This window comes from Callithrix jacchus, chromosome 14 (assembly GCF_049354715.1).
Source record: "Callithrix jacchus isolate 240 chromosome 14, calJac240_pri, whole genome shotgun sequence".
NCBI lineage: Eukaryota > Metazoa > Chordata > Mammalia > Primates > Cebidae > Callithrix > Callithrix jacchus.
This window is the reverse complement of record NC_133515.1, coordinates 83,034,635-83,060,307: the sequence shown is the minus strand read 5'-3', so window position 1 is coordinate 83,060,307 and position 25,673 is coordinate 83,034,635. Positions and strand designations below refer to the sequence as shown.

At 36.4% G+C, this 25,673-nt stretch overlaps 1 protein-coding gene across 19 annotated transcripts in view; it reads right to left on the bottom strand.

Moving 5' to 3' along the window:
• The window catches only part of MEMO1 (mediator of cell motility 1), a 140,423-nt gene that overhangs the window by 44,542 nt on the left and 70,208 nt on the right, over positions 1-25,673 (bottom strand). For 11 of the 19 annotated variants that reach the window (XR_013526684.1, XM_054245069.2, XM_035272864.3 and 8 more), the window contains 3 exons: positions 24,310-24,378; positions 11,279-11,391; positions 8,390-8,501 (listed from right to left, as the gene is read on the bottom strand). Coding sequence is in view for 18 of the 19 variants with exons in the window: in XM_054245069.2 (XP_054101044.2) it covers positions 8,390-8,501; positions 11,279-11,391; positions 24,310-24,378 (294 nt within the window). In the remaining variant the exon portion in view is untranslated. Of the gene's footprint in view, positions 1-8,389; positions 8,502-11,278; positions 11,392-12,196; positions 12,326-24,309; positions 24,379-25,673 lie in introns of all 19 variants that reach the window. The other 8 variants (XM_078349571.1, XM_078349572.1, XM_054245065.2 and 5 more) reach the window with 3 other exon arrangements.

Here is a 25,673-nt window from a genome sequence, read left to right as displayed (position 1 = left end):
TTAATAGAATTAGAGTAAAAGTAATACCCAAATCCAGCCCCCTCCAGCCATCTTATCTGACCTAAAGTGCGAAAAAATCTGAGAAGAGCTTGTTAACTCACAGGCCAGTGGCACAGGCTCACCAAAAATCTTACCACAACATCAACAGGGCGCCTGTATAATAATAGGAGAAAGCAACTAAAAGAAATGCAGTACTCAGACCTTATCTAAGAAGTTTCTTAACAAATTGGGTATAGAAGGAACATACTTCAACATGACAAAGATCACATATGACAAACCCATAGCTAATATCCTAATGAACAGGGAAAAGCTGAAAACCTTTCCACTAAGATCTGGAACAAGAAAAGGATGCCTACTTTCACCACTTTTATTCAACATAGTACTGGAAGACACAGCCAGGGCAATTAGTTAAGAGAGGAAACAAAGGGCATCCAAATGTAAAAGAAGAAGTCAAATTATCCCTGTTTGCAGATGACATGGTCTTATATTCAGAAAAACCTGAAGACTCCACCAACAAACTCTTAGATCTAACAAAAAAATTCATGGAGGACACAAAATCAACATAGAAGAATCAGTAGCATTTCTATATGCAAACATTGATCAAACTGAAAGAAATCAAAAAAGCAATCCCATTTACAACAGTTACCAAAAAATAAACTGCCTACGAATAAATTTAACCAAAGAAATGAAAACTCTATACAAGGAAAATTTTGAAACACTGATGAAAGGAATTGAAGAGGACACAAAAAACTAGAAAGATATCCCGTGTTCATGGATTGGAAGAATTAATATTATTTAAATGTCCATACTACCCAATGCAATATAAATACTTAATAAAATACCCAGCAAAATACCAAAGACATTCTTCAAAGAAATTTTTTTAAATGCTAAAATTTATAATAGATACAATACACATAAAATGGGAAAACCAGAGAGAAAGAAATACAGTAACTGCTGAGAAGTTTCCAAAATTAATGACAGACAGCAAACCACAAATCCAGGAAGCTCAGAGAACTCCAAGAAGAATAAATACAAATAAATTAACACTTAGGTATATTACATTAAAACTGCAAAAAACAAAAGATCTTGAAAGAAACCAGAGGACAAAAACACTTTAGCTATAGAGAAAATGAATAAAAAGGACTCTCTTCAGAAACCATGCAAGAAGTGATAAAGTGCTGATAATGAAAGGAAAAAAAAAAAGAAACACTAATTTAGAATTCTACATCCACAAAAAATTTCTTTCAAAATTAAAGGAGAAATAAAGCCTTTGTTAGTCTAACAAAATTTGAGGGAGTCTGTCAATGTAGACATTAGACCTGCCTTGCAAGAAATGTTAAAATAAGTCCTTCAGTGAGAAGAATGAGGATATATGTCAGAAAAGTGTATCTACATAAAGCAAGCAAGTACATTAGAGAAAGAGTAAATGAAAGTAAAATAAAATATTTTATTTCATTTTTGTCTTATTCTTAATTGATCTAACAAATAGTTAAAATTAATAAAAACAGCAATGTATTTGATGATTACAGCTTGTGGATACAAGCTTATCTGTGGCTTACAGAAAAGTGAAACAAATGACAGTAATGTCATAAGGGACAGGAGGGCAAAATTAGGAAGACCCTTAGATGATACTTCTACTACCCCTGAAGTAGTACAGTGCTATTTGAAAGTTGTTAGCCAGGTGCAGTGGCTCGTGCCTGTAATCCCAGTACTTTGGGAGGTCATGGCAGGAGGATAGCTTGAACCCATGAATTCATGACCACCTGGCCAAGACAGTGAGACTCTGTCTCTACATAAAATTTAAAAATTAGCCAGGCATGGTGGCGCCTGTAATCTCAGCTACTCGGGGGACTGAAGCAGGAGAATTACTTGAACCCTTGGCAGAGGTTGCAGTGAGCCAAGAACATGCCATTGCACTCCAGCCTGGGCAACAAGAGCAAAACTGCGTCTCAAAAAGAGGAGGGGAGGGGAGGAGAAAGGTAATAAGTAAGGTAGATAATAATTCACCATAGCAACAATCCTTCGGTAGGTGGAATGGATAAGCAAACTATGATACATCCATAAAATGAAATACTATTCAGTGATAAAAAGAAGTTATCAAACTCTAAAAAGAAATGGAGGAATCTTAAAGGTATATTGCTATATGAAAGCCAATTTGAAAGGATATATATACTGTATGACTCCCAAGTACAGGACATTCAAGAAAAGGCAAATTATTGAGACAGTAAAATGGTAAGTGGTTACTAGGAGTTCAGGGAGGGGGAGAAGGTGATGAATAGGTGAAGCACTGGTTTTTAGGGCAGTGAAACCATTCCGTATGGTACTGTAACAACAGAGACATAATAGGCATTTGGCAAAAACCATAAAACTATCCAACACAAAGAGTAAATCCTAATTAAACTATGGACTTTAGTTAATACGGTAATGTATCGATACTGGTTCATCAGTTGTAACAAATGCACCATACTAATTCGAGATGTTAAGAATAGGAAAAACTGCTTAGGTATGAGTGGTATTTAATGCCATATAAAACCAATGTAGCATTCTCACTTAGGGAACTCAAAAATATAATCATATGGATAAACACAACAGATAAACATAACTAAACCTCCCTGGCAGAAGTACTCCTCCCACCTCAGCCTCCCAAGTAGCTGGGACCACAAGGGTACACCACGTCGTCCAGCTACTTTTTTTAACTTTTTGGAAAAATGGGGTCTCACTTTGTTGCCCAGGCTGGCCTCGAACTCCTGGGTTCAAGAAATCCTCCTCCGTTAGCCTCCCACAGTGCAGAGATTACAGAACATGAGGAACCATGCCCAGCCTAATGCTGTTAATTTTAGAAGATACTAATTTGTTCTAGATGATTTCTATATAACCTAACTGAACTCTTTTTTTTTTGAGACAGAGTCTCGCTTTGTCGCCAGGCACCAGGTTGGAGTGCAGTGGCACTATCTCAGCTCACTGCAATCTCCACCTCCTGGGTTCAAGCAATTCTCCTGCCTCAGCCTCTTGAGTAGCTGGGACTACAGGCACATGCTACCAGGCCCAGCTAATTTTTGTATTTTTAGTAGAGATGGGGTTTCACCATGTTGGCCAGGCTGGTCTTGAACTCCTGACCTCAAGTGATCCACCCACCTTGGCCTCCCAAAGTGCTGAGATTACAGGCTTGAGCCACCGTGCCCAGCCCCTAACTGAATCTTAATTGAACCTCCCTCAAAAGCAATTATAAAAAGCAACTACAGGCCAGGAGAAGTGGCTCACACTGTAATCCTAGGACTCTGGGAGGCCAAGGCAAGTGGATCACTTGAGGTCGGGAGTTCAAGACCAGCCTGGCCAACACGGTGAAACCCCGTCTCTACTAAAAAAATTAAACGGGTATGGTGGCAGGCACCTGTACTCCCAGCTATTCAGGAGGCTGAGGCAGGAGAATCGCTTGAACCAGGAAGGCAGAGGTTGCAGTGAGCCGGGGTTATATCCCTGCACTCCAGCCTGGGCAACAGAATGAGACTCCATCTCAAAAACAAAAAAAAAATTACGCTGGGCACAGTGCGCCTGCCTGTAATCCCACTACTCGGGAGGCTGAGGCAGGAGACTCACTTGAACCTGGAAGGCAGAGGTTGCAGGGAGCCAAGATCGTGCCATTGCACTGCAGCCTGGGAGACAAGAGTAAAACTCCATCTCAAAAAATTTAAAAAGTAATTAGAATAGTAAAATTATGCATTTCAATATAAAAGATAATAAATGGTGACATAAAAGAAAAAGTAATCATAAGAAAAAAATTTTTTTACTATATGGACAAAACATAACAAATCTCTTGTTTATATGTTTTAACATAAACATATACACATAAACTAATATATGCAAAAATATGTTAATGCATGCATAAAACTTTTACTAACAGTAAACACAAGCTAAGTAGAACCAGAGTCTTCCACCATTCGTTTTGCACTTCTTGATTCTATTTACATTTTCTAACCATGTACATATATTTTTTGCCAGTAGAGTTAACTGAGAAATGAGATCGAGTCATTTTATGTTTTCTTTTTCATATTACTATTTTTTTAAAGCTCTAATATAATTTTTAAATCTATTAAAAACATGCGGAAGTTTAAATAATATCTTAGACATAACTATTTTTTAAAATACATAATGTGGTTTATAATAGTGAAAAATGAGGGGAAAGCTTAAAAGTTAAATGGTCAAGAACTGATTAAAGTACTACAAGAATCTTTACTAGAAAGTATAACCAATAAAGTGGAGTAAAAAATGACAGGAAAATACATTCATGGCAAGAAAAGCAGTTTTTAAAAATATATATTTATAGCCAAAGATGATTCAGAAATTGTTTATTTTTTGAAAATTAAAAAAGGTAATTTTTTTTAAAAAAGAACATTTGATCCACTTTTTGGAAAAAATTTTTAATTAAAGTATTAAATGGCAAGAAAGTTATTAATTCATTCAACAATTAATTACTAAAATCCTTTTGTATACCAGGTACTGTGCTATGCATAGCAGACATGGTAAAGACTAGCTGCTCCAGGCAGTAAACATTAGGGAACTACCATGGAAGGAACAGAGACTTATATACAAATAATCCCTCAAGTATTTAACCACAGTTTCTACAAATCTAATCACCAAAACTTCTTCCCACCTCTCAATGCTCAATGTCACTCCTCCCATCAAAAGGAGCATCTGTAGTTCCCTCTCCTTGAATTTAGCCTTATGACACACTTTGACCAGGAGAATGAGGCATAAGTGATGCTGTGCCAGTTCTATACTTAGATATTAAAAGGGCTGGAAATTTCTACTTTTGCTCAATTGCTGTCCTGCTAGAGAGGGTGCACCATGTGAAGAGAGAAGCAGATGAGAACCAGGATGAAAACTGATGTAACTCAAGAAGATAACCAGCACCACGGGCCCCAGAGAGGAAGCTAGGAAATCTTGGAGTCTTTAGCCAAGCTGCCTCAAATGACAGCAGATCAAACAGAGACAAATTATCTCCACTGACCCAACTAAATTTCTAAACCATAGAATTCTAAGTGAAAAAGTACACATTTCTGGGACCTAAAAATCAAAATTATTGAATTCACAGACACGGAGTAGAAGGATGGTTACCAGAGGCTCGGAAGAATGGCGGAGGGCTACGCAGTAGGTGGGGATGGTTAATGGATACAAAACAAAATAGAAAGAATGAGTAAGACCTAGTATTTCATAGCACAACAGGGTGACCAACAGTCAGTAACTCAATTATAGATTTTTAAGTAACTAAAAGAGTATAATTTGACTGTCTGTAATACTAAGGATAAATGCTTAAAGTATTTAATACCCCATTCTCCATGATGTGATTATTTATACTGCATGACTGTATCAAAACATCTCGTGTACCCCATACACACCATGCACGCACAAAAATCAAAGTTTTTAACTTTTTTAAAAAAGAAAAAAATACATACATAGAGGTGATTTGTTATATTGCAATAGATAACTAAGACATTACTTGGGAGACTGAAGAAAGCAGCTCACTTGAGGCCAGGAGTTCAAGACCAGCCTGAGGAACATAGTAAGACTCCAAGGCTAAGAAAATGTTTTTAAAATTAGCTAGATATGGTAGTGAATCAGTCAGACATAGTAGTACCTGTAGTACCACAACTCTGAAAGCTGAGGTAGGAAGATCCCTTGAGCCCAGGAGTTTAAGGCTACAGTGAGTTATAATTGTGCCTCTGCACTCCAGTCTGGGTGACAGAATGAGACCCTGTCCCTTACCAAAAAACAGAGGCCGAGCACAGTGGCTCATGCCTATAATCCCATTGCTTTGGGAGGCTGAGGTGAGAAGACTGCTTGAGACCAGAGGCGGGGTCTGTAGTTGAACAATGATCATGCCACTGCACTCCAGCCTGGGCAACAGAGCTGAGACTCTTCCCTGCCTCCTGTATATACATGCTATTCCTCCCATCAAGAGAAGCAATATATTGCTCTTTTCCTTAAATCTTAGCTGATGTAGTGATCTTATTTGCTTTGAAAAACACAATTCACTGGAAATGTGCTATGTAGTTTCCAGCCTAGGACATAAGAGGCCTAGAAATTTCTGGTTTTACTCTCATGATCAAAAAAAAGAAACACGTTTAAGCTATTATTCTAGAGAGTAACACCCACCCACCAAAAAAAAAAAAAAAAAAAACCACCGTACTTGATGAACAAACAGGTCAGCTGCAGAAGAAATGAGGGGTCTCAACAGAGGCCAGCACTAAGATACAAGACACATGAGTGATGCTATCCAAGATACTGTAGCCCCATTTGAGCCACCTCAGTGTCTTGTGGACTGGAAAAAGGCATTCCCTGACCCAATTTTAAGTCACAGTTTAAATCTGTTACTTAGTAATAGATAACTGATATAAGTAATTTTAAGTAACAGCTTTCGTTACTTAGTAATAAATAAATGGCATAAGGTGATGAGTCCAACTAATGCTATAAAGAAAAGGTACTAAGTACTATCAATATTAGGGATCCTAATGCAATGTGGCAGTAGTTTATTTGATACTATTTAAAACAGGGAGTTAGGAATTTTGTCTGTTGGCTTTAAGTTTCTATTTCCCTAAATGTTCCACAATGTACATGTTTTACTTTTAAAATAACAATAAAAATGTTATTTTGCTATAACCTCCTGGAGAATATTGTGAGTTTATTGGTCCTGTTTTTTGGGGTTTTATTGTGTGTCTGTTTTTTTGAGACAGGGTCTCACTGTGTCACCTAGGCTGGAGTACAGTGCCACAATCTTGGCTCACTGCAGCCTCAATCACCCAGGCTCAAGCAATCATCCACCTCAGCCTCCCAAGTAGCTGGGACTACAAGCACCCAACACTACACGCAGCTAATTTTTGTATTTTTAGTAGGGATGGAGTTTTGCCACATTGTCCAAGCTGGTCTTGAACTCCTGGGCTCAAGCTATCCACCCAGCTCAGCCTCCCAAAGTGCTGGAATTACAGGCAAGCACCACTGCACCCAGAGTATTAGTATTTATTAAGTCTAAATTATATTTTCTCTTGACAAAATATGCAAACATTTCAGTAAATAAAAATATTTGATTTTCTTTTCTGGTTGAAGAATAGAAAGTTCTGATTACATCAATAATTCAAGAAATAATATATAGGTTTCACATTTCTGAAGAATTATAATGTATTAAAAACCCTAAAATTATACTGCTTATAAGGTAGTATCACACTGATTTTTTTGAAATTCTTTAAATTTATGTAATTCCTCATGGTTATCATTGTGAGCAGAAGCAGATAAAATATTGAGAAAAGTAAAAATACTTTGAATACAGACTAAGAGTGGAAATAATCCAAAAAGCTAAACAAGAAAAAATTAACAGCAATAATTAAGAAGACATACACATTCAGGGTTAAAAAAATCAACCACATGAAAGTCAGAGAACAGAAAATAATTCATTGAATATTATGAAAAGGCCTTGGGTTTTAGCTGAGCACAGGTACATTAGCCAATAGTAAGCTACATCAACATAAAAATATAATGTCATCTTAGACTTTATTAGTACATTTAATATTTACTGAGAGCCTACAGAGCATCATCATGTACTTTACTAAGAAAATACAATGAACAAATCCAGAGAAGGAATTATATTACCATACTTAGAACTGCCCAACTAAATATGAAATATTAAGTCCATATATAGGAAATGGTTTTAAAAATTAGAGAAACCTACAAAAGAGAAGACTTCCTAATCCAAATGTTTTACTAAAAGAAGAAAACCCTTGAAATAATTTTTTCATTTTATCAAAATACGTTAATAACTACTATGTGCTGAACATTGTGCTTGGCAGTGGGGTATACAGTAGAGAACAAAATAGGTATCATCCTTGTCCTTGTTCTGCTCACAGTACAGTGAGTACCCCATCACAGGAAGACCTCTAGCAGGTACTACATAATAATCTGCCATGCATATTATAAAAAGATTCAAGTATCTTGCAAAAGGTTGAAATAAATGACCTCCAAAATTAAATACAAGTCTAAAATCTTATGATTAATTATAGCATTACCATAAAAGAATGTAATTATTATTCTGAGATAAAGAAATGTTGAATGAATAAAATAGAAGCAAAGCAAGATATACACATACCCACATACACTCACATAACCATGAGTTTTTTTTTTTAATACTTCCACTAATAAAAAATCATGTCAATTCATATGTTCATCCTCCATGGGCAAACTACTCAAAACCAACACTCCACATAAACACACTCTTGTCTCAATTTTTTTATCTCATTTCTTAATCTCTTGTCCTGATAATTATTAGGATTTACTAGTTTTAAAATACCAAAGAAATTAATGTCTGTGATTTCCTGGGGATTTCTAATATCGATCAATATACCTTTCCATGGCTTTAGCTGTATAAGGCAAATGCATTTCAATACTGTGTTCATCTTCATCTGTCTGCAGAGACATGCGTTCAAACATTCCTGTCTTCCATAGTTCTCCATAAACTAAAGAGATTTCAAAATATAGTAAAACAAATATATTAATGTATATCCTTGTCCTTTGAGATTCCACCAATAACACAAAACTACATGCTTTTGAGACAGAAACACCAGAAGAGACAGAAACACCAGATAATGTTCTCATTTGTATTAAAACAAAACAAAACAATGGAAAGGAAGGAGGGAGGGTGAGTAAGAAGTAGAGAGAGGGAAAAAAAACAGAACTAGTTTTTATGTAACAGGTAAAACTGTAATACATGTAAAGACTTACTCATTATTTGCATATGTTACATAGTTATATAAAAAAGATCACTTCAATTCTTCAGCAGTTCCCTTCATTATTTCTAAAATCACCTTCGGGTCTAGGCTTTTCCTTGACTTTAATCAGTACATGCTAGCAAGAATATAATTAGAATTCCTACTAAAAAATGGAAAAACCAATTGTCTATTTAACTCGTGGTCAATAGTATAGTTTCTGAGTTTTAAATAAAATGTGTGGTATTATTTCACACCTCAGGTTTCTGACATACCAAGAGAAAATTCTCCCTAATGCTATTTTCCTGAAAATTCAAAATTAAGCTTGTAGGATAGATCAAAATATAAATTTGCCAAAATACCATCCCAACTTAAAAAGACCTAGTAATTCGGGCCCTTCTGATGAACTATGCTTAAAATTGAATATTGTAGAACAAGAAAAAGGTAAAAGTTAATGTGTAAAAAATATATATAAGAATATTTGTAGCACAGAAGAGAACCAACAACTTTATAACCAGATCCTTAAATGGGTTTACCTGTACCAAAGAAAGAAAGAAATGGTTGCATGGCCTCTTTTCTTTAAAAAATTCTCTATTTCTTCACTGGTAAGCTACCCAAAATTAAAATTTTGTGAATGCCCCAACAAGATTTTAAAAGTAAAATGTGTTCCCTAAAACCATCTCAGGAAGTAAGGTTAGAAATACTCCAGTTTCATTAATAAGATGCATTAACAAATTGCTAACATTCTGTGATACCTCAAACCCCATCATAAAAATTTATATCAAAATAAGAAAAAAGATTTTTTTTCTTGCAAATAGACTCCTTTATTATTTTATTTACTTACTTATTTTTGGAGACAGGGTTTCACTCATTTATATTTATTTATTTATTTATTCATTTATTTATTTTTGGAGACAGGGTTTCACTCATATTTATTTATTTATTTATTTATTTATTTATTTATTTATTTATTTTTGGGGACAGGGTTTCACTCTGTCACCCAGGCCAGGCTGGAGTACATCCGTATGATTTCAGCTCACTGCAATCTCTACCTACCTGGCTTAAGCCATCTTCCCACCTCACCACCCCACCCTCCGCCCTTTCCCTTCCCACCAGGTGGCTGAGACTACAGCCACCTGCCACCATACCCATCAGATTTTTGTACTTTTTTGTAGAGACAGGGTTTTGCCATGTTGCCCAGATTGGTCTCAAATTCCTGAGCCCAAGCAATCTGCCCATCTCAGCCTCCCAAAGTGCTGGGATTTCAGACATGAACCACCACACCAGGCCTCAACTCTTTTCTTCTACACAAGACATTTTTGCAAAATTCTTTGCAACAATATCACCCCTAACATACTTAAAAATATAATTTGAGGCCAGGTACAGAGGCGCACACTGGGAGGCCAAGACAGAATTGCTTGAGACTTGGAGTTCAAGATCAGCCTGGACAACATAGCAAGGCCCCAACTCCACAAAAAAAATTTTTTTAATTAGTTGGATGTGGTGATGTGTGCCTGGGGTCCTAGCTACTTGGGAGGCTGAGGGAGGAGGATAACTTGAGCCCAGGAGTTTGAGGCTGCAATGAACTATAATCATGCCACTGTACTACAACCTGGGCCACAGAGTGAGACTCTTTAAAAACAAAAAAGTATATATATGGGTGTGTGTGGGTGTGTGGGTGTGAATAATTTGATGAACTGAAAGGACACATACCCAGTTCATGAAGCTGGTTACTTCTGGGAAGGTAAACTGAGTTCAGGATGAGCGAGAAACTGAATAAATTGTGGATGTTAAGTACCTCAGTTATTTCTTATACTATTCTTTATGTTGTTCTATATTTTTAAAATTACCCCCCTCCAAAAATACCTTTATAAAGTCAAAAGGTTTTTACTATACATCTATTGTATAAGAACAGCTAAATAAAAATGTGACTGGAATCCTATGGAAAAAAATAAGTGAATCGAAATTGTAGGCATGTTTAAAAATAAAATATATTTATCATTTATATAGCACCCTTCTTTCAGAGTTTCATAATTACAGGCTTATTTTTTCCCATAAAAATCATTTGAAAGAAAATATATTATCAGCATTACCTATTTACAGTGAGAAAAGTGACACTACATAGAAGTAGATTAACAGGCCCAAAATCTTTCATGAAACTGGTATGGGTACTAATTTCTTGTCTCCTGGTACACTGAGTACATGGCATTTTCCTGAATATTAATGTAACCACTGCAATCTGCAGACTAGCAGATCTGACAGATTTCTGGAGCTAACTGAAAAACACCAGTTGCCTTTTAGGGATATAGAAGAGTTTCCTTTTTTTTTTTTTTTTGCTGTTTTATGCAGATTAGTTATAACAAATTTTATTTTAAATATTGAGATATTACTTATGATCTCAATCATAAGTAATTGAGATCATAAAAAATCATACTTATGATTCATATTTGTAAGTTTTTTAATTAATTTACAAGTCCTATTAAAAGAACATTAGCTATTTCAAAGCTGTAATACTTCTACATACTTACTCTTTTGGTCAATACGAAGGTCATACAAGGGTGTCCTATATATATCCACACTGGAAAGTGCACATCGAGAGAGGGGCACATGATGAGAAGGCCCAAGGATGAAAATTCTCCGGCTAGGAGATACACAACAAAAAACACAGAACAATTGCACTTCTACATAAACCTTATTGAATAAAGGAGGAAGAAGTAATTCTCACAAATTACTTGTTTCTTTCTTGATTGATTTAATTGCCAACTGTTAATGGCTGAACTGTGTTCCCCTGCAAAATTCACATGGTGAAGTACCAATCCCCAGGAGCACAGATCGTATTGCTATTTAGAGATAAGGCCTTCAAAGGGGAGATTAAGTTCAAATGAGGACATTAGGGTGGGGACCTAATCCAATGAGTCTGGTCTCCTTACAGGAAAAAGAGACAGCAGGGGCATGCTGGCAAAGAGATATGATCATGTGGGAAGGGGCAACAAGAGTGCAGCCACCTACAAGAGACAGGCAGAGGAGAAAGGCCTCAGGAGAGACCAACCCTGACAGAAACTTGATATTGAACTTCAAGCTTTTAAAATGGTTTAAAAAAAAATTTTCTCTTGTTTAAACCACCCAATCTGTGGTGTTTTGTTATGACAGCCCTAGCAAACTAATATACCTAATAATGATTTTCTCCTCCATTAATTAAGTTCAATTCCTTATTTTTGTCTTTATTAGATGGCCTTTAAGAGAATCATATTCAATACTTGGAAATACCAGCTATCAATACAGTAAACCAATCCACTATACATAAAATATGCATAAAATAATCCCTGTATTCACACTGACAAGGATACAATAGGTTTTAATAGGTTTTCAGAAGCTGTATTTTACTAACTGGATTTTATGCATTTAAGCTATTAAAATCTCAAAATTCTAACACATTCTGAAATTACCTTCTAAGATCCACCATGAGTTGGGCGTGATGGTCACGCCTATAATCCCAATACTTTGGGAGGTTGAGGCAGGTGGATCACAACTGGAGTTCAAGATCAGCCTGGCCAAGATGGTGAAACCCGTCTCTACTAAAAATACAAAAATTAGCTGGGCATGGTGGCACATGCCTGTAATCCCAGCTACTCAGGTGGCTGAGGCACGAGAAGCACTTGAACCCAGCAGGCAGAGGTTGCAGTGAGCCGAGATCACACCACTGCACTCTAACATGGGTGACAGACCAAGACTCCGTCACACACACAAAAAAAAGATCCACATTGATTTTATTAATAATACTTAACAGCATAAAATTCTAAATATCTATATAAAATATCCATTATAAAGAAGCATTCTAATAAAGCTATTTCCACATTTCTTCCACAGTAGGGGGAAAAGGAATCTTGCTGAAAAGAATTCTATACAATAAGCTTTCTCTATTCCCATTCAAGTTGAAGTCATTCTCAAAAACGAAGAAACCATATGATGTGCTATTTGCACTGTAGTCTAAAGAAAAGAACAGAGCTAAAGTGTAGCTTAAATCTTTATAATCTCTTTATCTTGACATCAATAGTAATATTAATTTCCTCTCATTCTATGTCAAATATCCAAACCTGCCCTAGGAATCTGAATTCCAAAACTATCAATGTTCTCTGTTCTCCAATATTCATGTGAACCACCCTTCCCACATCACATATAAAACCTACAGACTCATAAAGCCAAAACTATGAGAAGAAAGCATATGATATGCTATGTAACTAGAAAAGTATTACTGATTGCTCAATTAAAGAAAAAAGCTGAGATAAGCTAGTTCTTTTCTATCAAAAATTTGCAGGCCAGGGAATGTGTGTGTTAGCAATGCATTTATTCACATAAAATTCTAACACAGCTAAGAAAATTAACCAATTGTTTGTTATATGTTACTTCATATACTGCAGGGAGAGGGAGAGGAGATAAAGCTGTGGATATTAACTTGTTCTGCTATGAAAATAAGGAGAAAGTTGTGGGTAAGTGGTTCTCAGTTTAGAGTTCCAAAACCTCCTCAAGATAGCACACACAGCAAACCCAAGACTTCATCCACAGGCCATTTCTGGTCAGAAACAATCTCTTTTTCTTTCTTTTAACTTTTACTTTAGGATCAAGGGTATCTGTACAGGTTTGTAATATAGGTAAATTATGTGTCACCAGGGTTTGGTGTACAGATTATTTGAGACAAAGTCTTACACTGTCACGCTGGCTGGAGCGCAATGGTGTAATTTCCACTCACTGCAACCTCCTGCCTCAGTCTCCTGAGTAGCTGGGATTACAGGCACCTGCCACTATGCCCAGATAACTTTTCGTATTTTTTAGTACAGATGGGATTTCACTATGTTGGCCAGGATGGTCTCAAACTCCTGACCTCATGATCTGCCCACCTTGGCCTCCCAAAGTGCTGGGATTACAGGCGTGAACCACCACTCCTGGCCCATAGTAGTTTTTTTATCCTCACCCTCCTCCCACCCTTTACCCTCAAGTAGGTCTCAGTGTCTGTTGTTCCCTTATGTCCATATGTACTCAATATTTAGCTCCTACTTGTGAGAACATGGAGTATTTGGTTTTCTGTTCCTGTGGGAGTTCGCTTAGGATAATGGCCTCTAGCTCCATGTTGCTGGAAAGGATATGATCTCAATCTTTTATATAGCTGCATAATATTACACAATGTGTGTGTGTATATATATATGTACCACCTTCTCTTTTGTTTATCACTGATGGGCATTTATGTTGATTCCACATCTTTACTATTGTGAACAGGGCTGCAATGAACATATATGTTCATGTGTCTTTATGGCAGAACAAATTATATTCCTTTGGGTACATATCCAATAACTGGACTGCTAGGTCCAGAGTTACTTCTGTTTTAAGTTCTTTGAAAAATCACCACGCTGTTTTCCACAATGGTTGAACCAATTTATACTCCTACCAACAATGTATATACTTTCTTTTTCACCACAACCTTGCCAGCATCTGTTAATTTTTGACTTTTCAATAATAGTCATTCTGACTATTATCAGATGGCATCTCATTGTGGTTTTGATTTGCATCGCTCTAGTGATCAGAGATTATGAGAATTTTTTCATATGCTTGTTGGCCAGATATGTGTCTTCTTTTGAAAAGTGTCTTTTCATGTCCTTTGCCCACTTTTTAATTGGGTTGCTTTTTGCTCATTAATTTAAGTTCCTTACAGACGACAGAATCTTTTTTTCTACTCCTCTTCCTTCAGTATGTTATTAGCACTGCTAATCCACATTTCTTGTCATTACCGCTATTCAAGAACCATTTCACAAAGAAAAGTCAAATCTATAGATTTCTAAATGAAGAAAACTAAAAGACAGTACTCTGGTCACCTATCTTAATAGCACATAAATTATATGATACTTTTTTAAAATTAAAGTCTAATGTGGGTTATTTATAATGGTAACTCAGAAATGTTTAGGTAACCTGACTAGAGCCAGGTAGTATATGAAACAAGAATCAAATATGGGAAAGGGCATTTTTCTGACTGAGGAATATATGAAAAAACAGAGAGAAAAAATATTTAACATCAGAGCACTCCTGGAAAATCTAAAACACACAGTCAAAATATGAAGTGATTTTTAAAATATCAATCTAAAATCAAGGCATACATAAATTACCTAAGTATAATAAGGTTCTAACAATAGCCAAAACATACAGTGCTCCAGAAATAAGCACCAGAGGTCTGCTGGAAGCCTAATTAACTCCTCTGATACCTACTTTCCTTGCTTGCCTTTTTGCCTGCCCCAACCTAGATGAAGGGAAAAGAACCCCACCAATCTGAATTAACCAACTGAGTACCCTACAGATTCTTTCTGGTTTGGTAGAAAAGTCGCCAATAACCAAGTGAAGTTCCATATTTAATTAAAAGAAATAATGAGAAAAAAAATTTTAGGTTCCATCAGTATAAAATCCTTAAAAAAAGCAATATATCTAAAAACAAAACCAAAAAGAAGTTAAATGTTATTGAAAGGAAAGTAAAATGGGGCATTTAAACCAGTAGTAATCTCGAAATGGGTCTCTTTGTTAGCTAAATACTAACAAAAGAAAATGAATAGTGTACATTAAAGTTCATGCATTTTCTTTGTTAGAATGCTAGATCTATAAACACCAAGGCCACAGGAATATTTTGAAGAGAAAAATAATATAGGCATTAGAAGCAATGCCTCTTTCTCCCCCTTTATTTGACTGCAAGGGTGCTTTGTCTTTAAAGGAGTAACTTTTCAATATTAGCACATCATCATTGCTGATACACAGGTAAAAGAAACCTTTAATATGGACAAAATGGGGTAGGAGCAAGATCAGTAGGCATTCTCTTAGAAATAAATGTACTTCATATATAACAGCTCCAGAGAATTCACATTTGTGGAGTTACAATGATGAATGTAGTCTGTGCACCCAACATACAAGCTGCCTGAGTGTGTCTCCTCATGACTGTTTATTCAGCCACTTAGTACAAATAAGGGAACATAAGTAATTTTATAAAGGTTTCACAGGAAGTAAAGATATTTTAACCAAAGAATAAAATGTCATGTGGCCCCAAAAAGCATTCCTTTTGCTTTTTTCTGTCCTGCAAGGATTTCTGAAAAATATGTATCCAAATCAAGTTACTACTAGCTAAGCACATCCTGAATTCTGAGTAAAATTTTTAGAGTTTTAATTATACTCAGGAAAGAATACTACAACAACCAATATGGAAAAGAACTAAAATGTATCATTTAAAAAATTCCTCAAACAGTCAGAGCGATTTTCTGGAAACATAGATCATATCACTTCCCTTTCTTAAAGCCTTTCACGGCATTTCATGGTCACAGGGCAAAATCCAGAATCCTTAAAATGGGTTCTACGTTCTCAAATGCACTGGCAAATTTGCTATTACTCTTGCCCGCCTTGATCATAATACTTTATGTGCACTGGTCTTCTTGTAGTTCCTTGATAACGCCAACAACTTTGCCTACTTCAAACTTTTCACCCATGCTACTGTTCCCTTGACTTGGTTAGCCTGGCTTACAAAATCTGTTCCTCAGAGATACCTTCCCCAATACCTCTCCCACAATTTAAATCCAGTCACCCTCTTAAGGTCTATCACAATAGTTCCGAAAAGTGTGAACTTTGGATTCTTGGTATTACTCCTCGAGATCCTATGCAGCAGTCCATAAAATTATTTTCATAAGAATACAAGGAAGTTATTTACTTTTTTTATTTGCACCTACAGTGCAAAAATAAGGGAGCATAAAACCATTGGTCCATTAGAACAAAATCAAAGTAGTATAATCAACATGTACTAGTAGTCCTGTTTTTTTAACCTCACTCACACTAAGTTTAAAAAGAAGGGAGTTCTTAATTTCATTAAATCTTGACTCTTGAGTGGATATCTTTTTAATATTCTATATGAGAAAATGCATTCAATCTGTGGTGATAAATAAAACGCTTCTGCTATATATGGAAGTATGTCTCAGGAAAAAGCACTTGTGTAGTTGTGAGCTGTAAGCTAAACTAAACATTTTCCTCATGGAACGAAATTTTTATTTCAAAAGATTACTATAGATAAATTATGGCTATTCTAGTCTAGGTAGCTGGCAGGAGTTTTCTCAAAAGTAAACAAAAGACAATCATGGTGGTTCATGCCTGTAATTGCCACACTTTGAGAGGCTGAGGTGGGAGGACAGCTTCAGGTCAAGGGTTCAAGCGTGAGCAACAGAGTGAGAACACATTTCTACAAAAATAATTTTTAAAAAATAGCTGGGCATGATGGCATGGGGCTGCAGTCCTAGCTACTCAGAAGGCTGGGGCAGGAGGATCACTTGAGCCTGGGAATTCAAGGCTGTGTAACCTATGATCATCTCACTGACTCCGACCTGGGTGACACAGTGAGATCCTGTCTCAAAAGGGGGTTGGAGGGGGAAGAATCTAGTACTTTAAAAAAAATAATATATTTCTTGTCAAGGATAAAACTGAGGTTTTCAAGTGAAAATCAGACTTTCATAAAACTTTTATCACTGTAAGCTTCATAGTCTCAAAAGAATTAATGATTTTTCTGATAAAATACCTGGTAACATAAAGAAATGTGACTTTTGGCCGGGCACAGTGGCTCCTGCCTGTAATCCCAGCACTTTGGGAGGCAGAGGCAGGTGGATCACAAGGTCAGGAGTTTAAGACCAGCCTAGCTAACATGGTGAAACCGCATCTCTACTAAAACCACAAAAATTAGCTGATCGTGGTGATAGGCGCCTGTAATCCCAGCTACTCAGGAGGCTGAGGGAGAGAACCACTTGAACCTGGCAGGCGGAGGTTGCAGTGAGCCGAGACCATGCCACTGCACTCCAGCCTGGGCAACAGAACGAGACTCCGTCTCAAAAATTTAAAAAAAAAAGAAAAAGAAAAAGAAAGAAATTTGACTTTTAATATCACATAATGAAATACCAGCATTGAAAATATCTGCATAACCCAATAAAAATTTTCCAAATGTTCTATGCATGATGTTACAAAATCATGCAAGGGTAAAAGATCCATTCAAACTGTAAAATAGACAATGACTTTATAAAAAGTACAAAAATTCATTAATACTAACTTCAGGTTTTTCATTATAATGAACCTTTAAGACCATTTGTTGAGTTTTGGTGTAGTATTAAAGAAAAATATCCACAATTATCTGGAAAGGTAATTACACTACTCCTCTTCCTTTCCTAACTACATACGTGTGTGAGGTTGAGTTTTCTTCATATACTTCAACCAAAACAAATGATCACAACAGAGAGAATGCATAACCAGATGTGAGAACATAGCTGTCTCCTATTAAGCCAAATAATAAAAGGAAATTTAGTACCTAGTAAAAATGTCAGACGTTTTTATATTTTATTAAAAAAAAAAAAAAAGTTAAGCAAGGTCAGGTATAGTGGCTCATGCCTGTAATCCCAGCACTTTGGGCAGCTGAGGTGGGTGGATCACTTGAGGTCGGGAGTTTGAGACAAGCCTGACCAACACGGCAAAACTCTGTCTCTACAAAAATACATATATTAGCCAGGCATGATGGTGTGTGAATCCCAGCTACTAAGGAGGCGGAGGTGGGAGAACTGCCTGAACCCAGGAGGCGGAGGTGGCAGTGAGCCAATATCAGGCCATTGCATTCCAGCCTGGGCGACAGAGCGAGACTCCAACTCAAAAAAAAAAAAAAAAGAAAACAGTAAAGCAATGCCACTTTTCCCACTCTCTTATAATAGAAAATATACTTATTTCTCATTTTTTTAAATGTTATTTTTGTTAACCTCTAATCTGTTTACTTTTTTAAATTATTTTTTTAAGTATCTCATTTTAATTTTGAATGCATTCAACAAAGGTAGATGAAGCCTACATTTGTTGTTCTTAGTAAGTTAAAAGGGGTCCTGAAACCAAGAAGTACAGGGGTCCTGAAACCAAGAAGTTTGAGAACACTTTCAGCTTTTTCATTCGATTTTTATCTTTTAATAAGTTATCTATATTTGTTATCATATGCTTAATAAGATCTATCTCACCTACCAGTTTATCAGCACAGAGCTAAAACCATGTCTTTATTATTAATCACTGTGTCTGTAGTACTACCACAATATCTGGATCATAGCAGTCATCTAACAAACTTTTAAAAGAAATATGCTTTAATTTATTCATCTGTTTCTCTTGGAAAGCAACACCTAAAAACCTTTGTTACCAATTCTTCATAAAACAGGCAACTTTGTTTGCAAACAATCTTCATTATCACCTCAAATGCTGCCTCTTATGCTTCCCATTAAGTTATCAGCCCTAATAGTTACTGTGAAAAGAAAATCTTGGCCAGGCATGGTGGTTCATGCCTGTAATCTCAACACTTTGGGAGGCCAAGGCAGACAGATCCCTTGTGGTCAGGTGTTCAAGACCAGCCTGGCCAACATAGTGAAAACTCATCTCTACTAAAAATACAAAAGTTAGTGAGGCATGGTGGCACATGCTTGTAATCCCAGCTACTCGGGAGGCTGAGGCAAGAGAATTACTTGAACTCAGGAGGCGGAGGTTGCAGTGAGCCGAGATTGTACCACTGCACTCCAGCCTGGGTGTCAGAGAGAAACTCCATCTCAGAAAAACAAAAAAGGAAAAAAAATCTTATTAGGCCCTGACCAGTCATATTACGAATCAAAGAACCATTCTGTCAGTTGAAGAATCATTAGTCCCCTCAACTTGTAATCATTTTTATACAAATGCTTCCAAATTCTGTATTTTTCACCATAAAAATACGTCCATTTATCATACAAGAAAATGTATGCAAGCTATTATCAACCATTATAACTTATTTAACCTCATAAAGTTCATTCTTTTTTCCCAATTTTACACTATTTTATACCCTGATTTTTCTACTTGCCATATTATAAATATTTTCCAAGTTACTACAAAGCCTTCTTAACCATCATTTTCAACACCTATATAAGATTCCATTGAGTAAACAATCAAATTTATTTAGTCAACACACTATTAGAAACTCAGATTCTGTAAAAAAATAATGCTGCTGTAGAAATCTTAACACATTTCACTTTTTCCGTTTGGGGACTTACAGAGCTTTTGAACCTCAATATCTAAGCCAGTAACTATATGCATTTTTATGATTCTTAGTATATATTATCAAATTGCTTTAACCTGATATATAGTCCATTGAAATACATTTTTTATTAAAAAAGAAAAGACAAACAAACTAATTTTGCCATAATCTAGCCAGTTCTGGATTACAAGAATTACAAAACTGTATTGTTCTTCAAACTGTTCATTTAAATTGGTACCTTGCTACTGTCAAAACCACATTGAGATACCATCTCCTGCCAGTTAAAATGGCGATCATTAAAAAATCTGGAGACAACAGATACTGGAGAGGATGTGGAGAAATAGGAACACTTTTACACTGTTGGTGGGAGTGTAAATTAATTCAACCATTGTGGAAGACAGTGTGGCAATTCCTCAAGGACCTAGAAATAGAAATTCCATTTGACCCAGCAATCCCATTACTGGGTATATATCCAAAGGATTATAAATTGTTCTATTACAAAGACACATGCACACATATGTTCACTGTGGCACTGTTTACAATAGCAAAGACCTAGAACCAACCAAAATGCCCATCGATGATAGACTGGACAAGGAAAACGTGGCACATATACACCATGGAATACTATGCTGCCATAAAAAATGATGAGTTCGTGTCCTTTGTAGGGACATGGATGAATCTGGAAACCATCACTCTCAACAAACTGACACAAAAACAGAAAATCAAACACCGCATGTTCTCACTCACAGGAGGGTGTCGAACAATGAGACACATGGATGCAGGGAGGGTAGCATCACACACTGGGGTCTGTTGGTGGGGACTAGAGGAGGAACAGCAGTGGGTAGGGAGTTGGGGAGGGATAACGTGGGGAGGAATGCCAGATATAGGTGATGGAGATGGAGGCAGCAAACCACATTGCCATGTAGGTACCTATGCAACAATCCTGTATGTTCTGCACATGTACCCCAAAACCTAAAGTACACTAATATACATATATGAAGAAAAGAAAAAAAGTTTCCATTTTTATTTTATTAATTACATTTTTTGTAATTTCAATTAATATTCTTTGACTAGCCCTAAATACCAAGATTTTTATTTTTTATATTAATACTTGGTCATTTTTTTGCAAATACTTTTCCCATTCTTTGGTTACATTATGACATTAGTTTCCCCGCCCACCCCGTGTAATTTAATCTAATTATAATTTACCACATTTTGTACTCTTCCCAACAATGCCTCGTAAATATTAAGACATACTGTGTTCCAAATTAGCTGCGGCTTGAAACACTCCTCCAGACATTCTAATACCCTTACCTAACTAGTACTTACTTTGATGGACAGTGTTAGCAAGGATTCTAAACCAGTTTCTTTTTCCAAGCTGCTAGTCAGTTTTCTGATATCAATCTTGGAATAATTTTTACCTGTTATTTGTAATGCCTTTTAAAATCTTATTTGTACCCCCACTCACTTTTAAATTCTGGAAAGTAACATGATATCATTTACATTTTCAAAACATGATCCTGGCTGAAATACAGAATGAAAGTGGATTAATGTGGAAGGTAAGAATAGAAAGTGGTAGTACAGAATTTAACCTTCATCTCTTGGACTCTCATTTTTTTCTCTGTATTTTTCATAGATGCCAAAAGGATATTCTTTCTCTGCCTTCTCAAAGCACTCTAAAGACACTGTAATTCCCAGAAAGTACCTCTTTCAAGACAATTCAACTGTGACTGGCAATTATTAATTTTACACTTAGACCTTGAAATTTATTCATGCAGAATTCAATTATTATATACTAATAACAAATAAATCACTTCATTGGGCTGAGCACAGTGGCTCATACCTATAATGCAAGCACTCTGGGAGACCAAGCTGGGCGGATCACCTGCGGTCAGGAGTTCAAAACCAGCCTGGCCAACATGGCGAAAGCCAGCCTCCACTAAAAATATAAAAGATTAGCTGGGTGTGGAGGCTGAGGCAGGAGAATCAAGCGAGCCTGGGGCAGAGGCTGCCGTGAGCTAAGATCACACCATGGCACTCCCGCTTGAACGACAGAGTCAGACTCTTTCTCAAAAAACTTAATTAATTAAAATAAAATAATTTGATCACATCAGCCATCATTTGCCTCTTTCTCCTCATCTTTATTTTCCTCTTCTTAGTCCTTGGCTCACTTCCATTTTTTCCTTTCCTTTTGCCTCCCATTCTCACTTTCCATTAATCTATTTAACACATAAGCTTTCCACTTCTACGAACATAAACTCTATACCCCTCTACAAATTCCTAAGCCTAATTTAATTCTGGGGTGTCCCACCAGCACATGAGTTTTATCAATAAAACTTTTGCCAAACAGAGGAAGGTTTGGAAAAGAAAAGGCTGTTATACAAACTTTTATTACAACTGGTTTATAGGCCCAAGTCAAATGAAAGAAGCTTATAAAAAACCTTTTTTTTTCTTTTTTGAGACAGAGTCTCAGTCTGTCGCCATGCTAGAGTGCAGTGGGAAGATCTCAGCTCACTGCACCCACTGCCTTCCAGGTTCAAACAATTCTCCTGCTTCAGCCTCCTGAGTAGCTGGGATTACAGGCACACACCATCACGCCTAGATAATTTTTGTATTTTAGTAGAGACGAGGTTTTACCATGTTAGCCAGGACGGTTTCAGTCTCTTGACCTAGTGATCCAACTGCTTCCTGCCAAAGTGCTGGGATTACAGGCATGAGCCACAACACCTGGCCAAAAAATCTTTTTTTTTTTTTTTTTTTTTTGAGATGGAGTCTCGCTCTTGTCACCCAGGCTGGAGTGCAACGGCACAATCTCAGCCTGCTGCAACCTCCACCACCCACCCAGTTCAAACTATTCTCCTGCCTCAGCCTCCCCAGTGGCTGGGATTACAGGCACCCACCACCACACCTAGCTAATTTTTGTATTTTTAGTAGAGACAGTGTTTAACCACGTTGGCCAGGCTGGTCTCGAACTCCTGAGGTGATGTGCCTGCCTCAGCCTCCCAAAGTGCTGGGATGAGAGATGTGAGCCACCAGGCCTGGACTAAAAAATTGTTTCAATTTAACTTCTATTTGCTCTTATTGATGAAATAAATTTCTTAAGATTATATATTAAACACGTATCGAGGGATAATTGTTAACAACACTCCTCAGAACATCATAAACAAGACATGGCTAGCCAAAACCTCACCAATTTAGAAATACTATTGTTTTATCATTAGTAAAAACTTGCTAAAAATAACTTTTCCATGAATTATAATAAAATATAACAGAGAATGCTACATAAACATTTGAAAGAACAGCTTTTTTGTTTTAAAACTTTGAACAAATTGCTCAAAGGCAAGTGGGCTGGCTGTGCATGATTTTCTTTTTCTTTTTTTTTTTTTTTTTTTTTTTAATTTTGCTCTTTCGCCCAGGCTGAAGTAAAGTGGCACAATCTCGGCTCACTGCAACTTCCGCCTCCCAGGTTCAAGCAACTCTCCTGCCTCAGCTTCCCGTGTAGCTAGGATTACAGACACCTATCACCATACCCAGCTAACTGTTATATTTTTAGTAGAGATGGGGTTTCACCATGCTGGCCAAGCTTGTCCAAACTCCTGACCTCAAGCGATCCACCCACCTCGGCCTCCCAAAGTGCTGGGATTATAGGCATGAGCCACCTCACCCGGCCATGATTTTCTTTTTTAAATCATGGCTGCTATGAGCTATTTCTTTTGAATAACTATCCTACATCTCTACTAATTCAGACCTATCAGTATTTGACAGAACTAACACAATCACTTTACCTATTCACATAGCTTGTACATCTGGCTAAGCAGAAGCTGAAATAGGTTCATATCTAGTAAATTAATTGTGTAAATAAAATGCTGCTCAACAAACTAAGTAATCTCAGTGACTATTTCCAGCAAAACCCCTTGTAAGTTCACAAGTTTCTTACAGAATAGTATACTACTAAAGGAGTCTCACGTTCCCAGGAAGTACTTTTTTAAAGCTCATTTCAAAGCTATCATTGAAGTATTAAGAGTTAACATGCCTCAAACACCATATTAAATGCACTGTCAGATTCTAAAATCTTTCAAATACCTTATCCTGTCAATGAGAAATTATCCTTTCAGTAACCACAATTTTAACAAGTACAATAAAGAATTTTAAATTACAAAATGATTAAAAATAGATCAGGGGGCTTTGAAGTTTTCTTAAGAATGCTCATCTCTGGGTTTTCAAAGAAATATTAAATATTTCAAAATATTTAACCTTCATAACTAAACGTTTTAAAGGGAAGGTAAAAACCAAATATTCAAACAACAAAAAAAAGAGTATTAAAGTTTTCTGTAACCTATATAAAGTATAGTGAAATTCATCGAAAGTCAAATCCCTCCTAAAATTGAATACATAACAATAGTAAGTATAAAAAGCAAATTACTTCTATAACAAAGCAATGAATTCTCAAGCTTCTCCGAGTTAAAACAAAACCATATTACTTACGTAATAGACGGATCCACTTGTTTATAAGCATGGGCAGCACAAGACCCACAGTACGTATATCCTGCATGGCTACAAAACAAAATATTTTTAAACTTAATCATCAGATTCAAAATCAAGATATTCTAGAAAGAAAAATCTTTGAAATAAATATAGTAACTATGGTCAACACAACAGAATTGAGAGCATATGTTAAACAGCAATGTAGTTAATGATGCCACTTCTAGAAGAAATTAGGAAACACAAGATCTACACGGTGTTCCAATTCAAAACTTTAAAAATAATTTGTAATTTTTTTTGTCTCAAAGACAAATTTAGAGGCGTTAAGGTTTACTTGAAGTTGCTATGTAACACAATTATTGTGGTTGTTTGTTTTTTGGTTTTTGTTTTGTTTTTAGACAGAGTCTCATTTTGTCATCCAGGCTGCAATGCGGTGGTACAATCATGGCTCGCTGCAGCCTCAACCTCCCAGACTCAAGCAATCCTCCTGCTTCAGCCTCCTGAGTAGCTGACACCATAGGCACATGCCACCATATCTGGCTAATTTGTAATTTTTAACAGACCCGAGGTCTAGCTATGTTGCTGAGACTGGTCTTGAACTTCCGGGATCAAGTGATCCTCCTCCCTCAGCCTCCAAAAGTACTGGAATTACAGGCATGAGCCACCACATCTGGCCTACAATTAAGTTTTTAATACTCCTCTTCAGTAGCATTAGCAGACTATTACACAAAAATGACAACCAACAGGAAGTTAAAGTCAGACCAAAACAAATACCCTACAACTGTTAAAACACCTTCTGTGTCTATAGAGATAAAAATAAAGATAAAGACAAAGATAATTATTCTAATTTTCTCTCCATACTATTCTTCCCTTTCATCCTCTCGTCTCCAAATTCAGTCAATTCTCTTGTCACCTACAGAATGACTGTCTCCTGGTCTCAAAAGATATATGAAAAAATAGATATATGTCCATACAATGGACTACTCTTCAGCAATAAAAAAAAATGAATTACAGACACTTAAAATAATTACATAAATATGCTGAATAGAAGAAAGTCAAACAAAAATAGTTCATTCTGTCTGATTCCATTTAAATAAAATTCTAAATAGCAAAGCATGGTGGCACCTGCCTATAGTCCCAGCTACTCAAGAGGCTGAGGCAGGAGGATTGCTTAAACCAAGGAGTTCTACATTACAGTAAGCTATGATCACACCCACACTCCAGCCTGGATGACAGAGTGCGATCCCATCTCTTAAAAAAAAATATATAGAAAGGGGAAGAGAGGGAAAAAGAGGTACAGAAAGGAAGAATTATAAGGGAACACAAGGAAACTTTTAAAGGTGATGAATATGTTATTTTCTTGATTG